Source organism: Montipora foliosa, chromosome 3, assembly GCF_036669935.1.
Source record: "Montipora foliosa isolate CH-2021 chromosome 3, ASM3666993v2, whole genome shotgun sequence".
Classification (NCBI taxonomy): domain Eukaryota; kingdom Metazoa; phylum Cnidaria; class Anthozoa; order Scleractinia; family Acroporidae; genus Montipora; species Montipora foliosa.
The window spans coordinates 26,725,790-26,728,289 of record NC_090871.1 but is presented as its reverse complement, the minus strand read 5'-3'; the positions used below and the strand labels follow the sequence as shown (position 1 = coordinate 26,728,289).

Sequence of the window (2,500 nt, the reverse complement as noted above, 5' to 3'; positions counted from 1 at the left end):
TTACCCGAGAATGCCAGCAAACAAGTGGAGATAAAAAGCAACCATCCGCTAATGCTTATGGTGAGGAAGCCAATGTTTCATTAGTTAAGGTTTTAGGTGCGTTTTATTTTCACTTCACAGTCTGTAAGTCTTAAGCGTTTACACAAAAGTAAACATGTAAAACGGGAAACAAGTGCTGGAAAGCAAACCCACCGATTATAAAGGCACCTGCTCGCTCTTTCGCCCACCGTTCTTGCGCCGTCTCCTTAATTCTTATTTGCATTTTCGTGTTAACTTTACGTTTCAAGTGTTTCCTTCCTCACTCTGTCGTTCATTGGGGTGCAGGGATGGCGCAGTGGTGAGAGCACTCGCCTCCCACCAATGTGGTTCGATTCCCAGACTCGGCGTTATGTGTGGGTGGAATTTGTTGGTTCTTTTCTCTGCACCGAGAGGTTATTCTCCGGGTATTCCGGTTTTCCCCTCTTCTCAAAAACCAACATTGACTTAATTTGCGTTAAATGTTAATTTTCAGTTTACAGTGTCCCCAATTAGTGCCTCAGCGCTAGAACGACTAGACACTTAAATGAAGTTCCTTCCCTTTCCTTTTTCTGTTGTTCGTTTGCTCACAACGTTTTATTCATTCATTCATTTATTCACTCACTCACTCACTCACTCACTCACTCACTCACTCACTCACTCACTCACTCACTCACTCACTCACTCTCTCATATTTATTTCATCGATAAATATATGTTTATTAACGTCATCATACGATGAAAAAATCACTTCTCGTTTTTCTCCACATTTCGAAAGTTCTTGTGCTGAATACTTGATAGGCGAGATTTTATGCAATCATTTCATCTTATTTTGACGGCATATTTTTTCATTTAACGGTCCGCCATTACTTGGTGTGGTTTAGTCCTGTTCCGGGACTCCCTCTTACCCCGCCCTGAAAATGGGCCTGGAACCCAGGCGGGAAAAGAGAGAGTCCTGAATTACTTGCAGGCGCATGCTCGGAATGACGCCATTTTCCCCCCAAAACTGGGGGGAAAAACCATATTTGGAAAAAGATTCCTTATGAATGAATGATTTGTTGAATGATTTGAATGAATGATTTGAATGATTTGTTTATTTGAACCTCTCGCAGTCAAGACTGAATTACAGGTTGTGGTCAAGAACAGCTGCGTAATAATAAACATAATGATTACAATTTGTACTATGCTTGTTTAAAATATATCGAATTTTGATTAATTACTAAATACATATTACGAATATTTATAAGTGACGAAATTCCTAAATCGAAATGTGTTGTATGGGACTTTCGCCTCACTTTTATGTCGCAGATTATATGGCTTATCCACCCTCACAGCACAGTTATGTTTTATAATATGATAAAGTGGGTTATTGGGTTGGATGCTTTCAATGAACCTACGACAAGCATCGGCTCGTCGGGAAACCAATGTAGTTAAATTTATTTGGGCATAGTTTATTCCGAGTGCTTTTACACTGGATACATGGGGATAATGTGAAAGGAAATTATAACGCCAAGTTTCTGGAGGCATTTGATTTCGCGTTTACGAAATACCACTTTACCTTTGTGCCTAAGGCGGAACAACTGCAAACTCAGTTCATGCAGTCGTTACCGGTAATTATTAATAATTTAATATGTTTGCGATTTCCTTCGATCCGAGTCCGATGTTAATTGTAAATCAGTCCTTCTTATCGTGAGTCCTAATCGTGGAAGATCAGATGGATGACATGGAATTTCGTGCCTGAAACCCAACTGAAGACTAATAAATCTCCTGCTGGAACTCTTGTTTATTGTTCATTATTTATTGTTCATTACTTCTGTCGATCTAGTTATGTGATAATTGCACTGATCCAGGGAACACATATTTGAGTTGCACAGTAGTTATTGAAACTGATTGTTTCAGGAATTTAGGCCTACCATTTTTTTTTTCAAAATCGGGGACAAATTGCTTGGATACCCAATATAAAAATGTCGTAAATACTCTCAGTTTTATCAGAGTAATCAGAGTAGAGTAATTTACTCAGGCTATTAATTTTTTCCTAAGAATTATTTTTCAGAGCATTCATTGCATTAAATCTGTCTTTCCTCACAAGGACACACTTGAGGCCGTGGCCAAATGGCTAAGGTTTTATGTAGAGCTGCCTGTTGAGACTGCAATGATTTTTATATCGGAAAAACTAAACGACGATTGCATGACAGAAAAACTGAGCATTATTCCTGATAAAGTTAGATAAAAAGTTAAACGAAATTGAATCACAACCTGGACTATTTGTTTGTTTATATACCAGTTTGTGTTGATAACGCAATGATGAAGCAATAATGTTCCTATTTTAAAAATTTATACATATATATGCACAGTCAAACATCGATTACTCGGACGTTAATTGTCACGATTTTTTTTTTCTGGTCAAAATTTGTTCGTGAATATTAATTAATAAGGATGGAAAATGCTACTTAAAAGGGTGTGTCACCTTGCTTTTGTTGTTGCTA

The 2,500-nt window shown here is 37.8% G+C and overlaps 1 protein-coding gene across 1 annotated transcript in view; it reads left to right on the top strand.

Moving 5' to 3' along the window:
* The window catches only part of LOC137997185 (transient receptor potential cation channel subfamily A member 1 homolog), a 45,363-nt gene that overhangs the window by 29,377 nt on the left and 13,486 nt on the right, over window positions 1-2,500 (top strand). Inside the window, exon 13 of the mRNA XM_068843030.1 lies at window positions 1-60. This exon is cut by the window's left edge and continues 194 nt beyond it. Within this exon, the coding sequence (XP_068699131.1) occupies window positions 1-60 (60 nt within the window). The remainder of the gene's footprint in view (window positions 61-2,500) is intronic.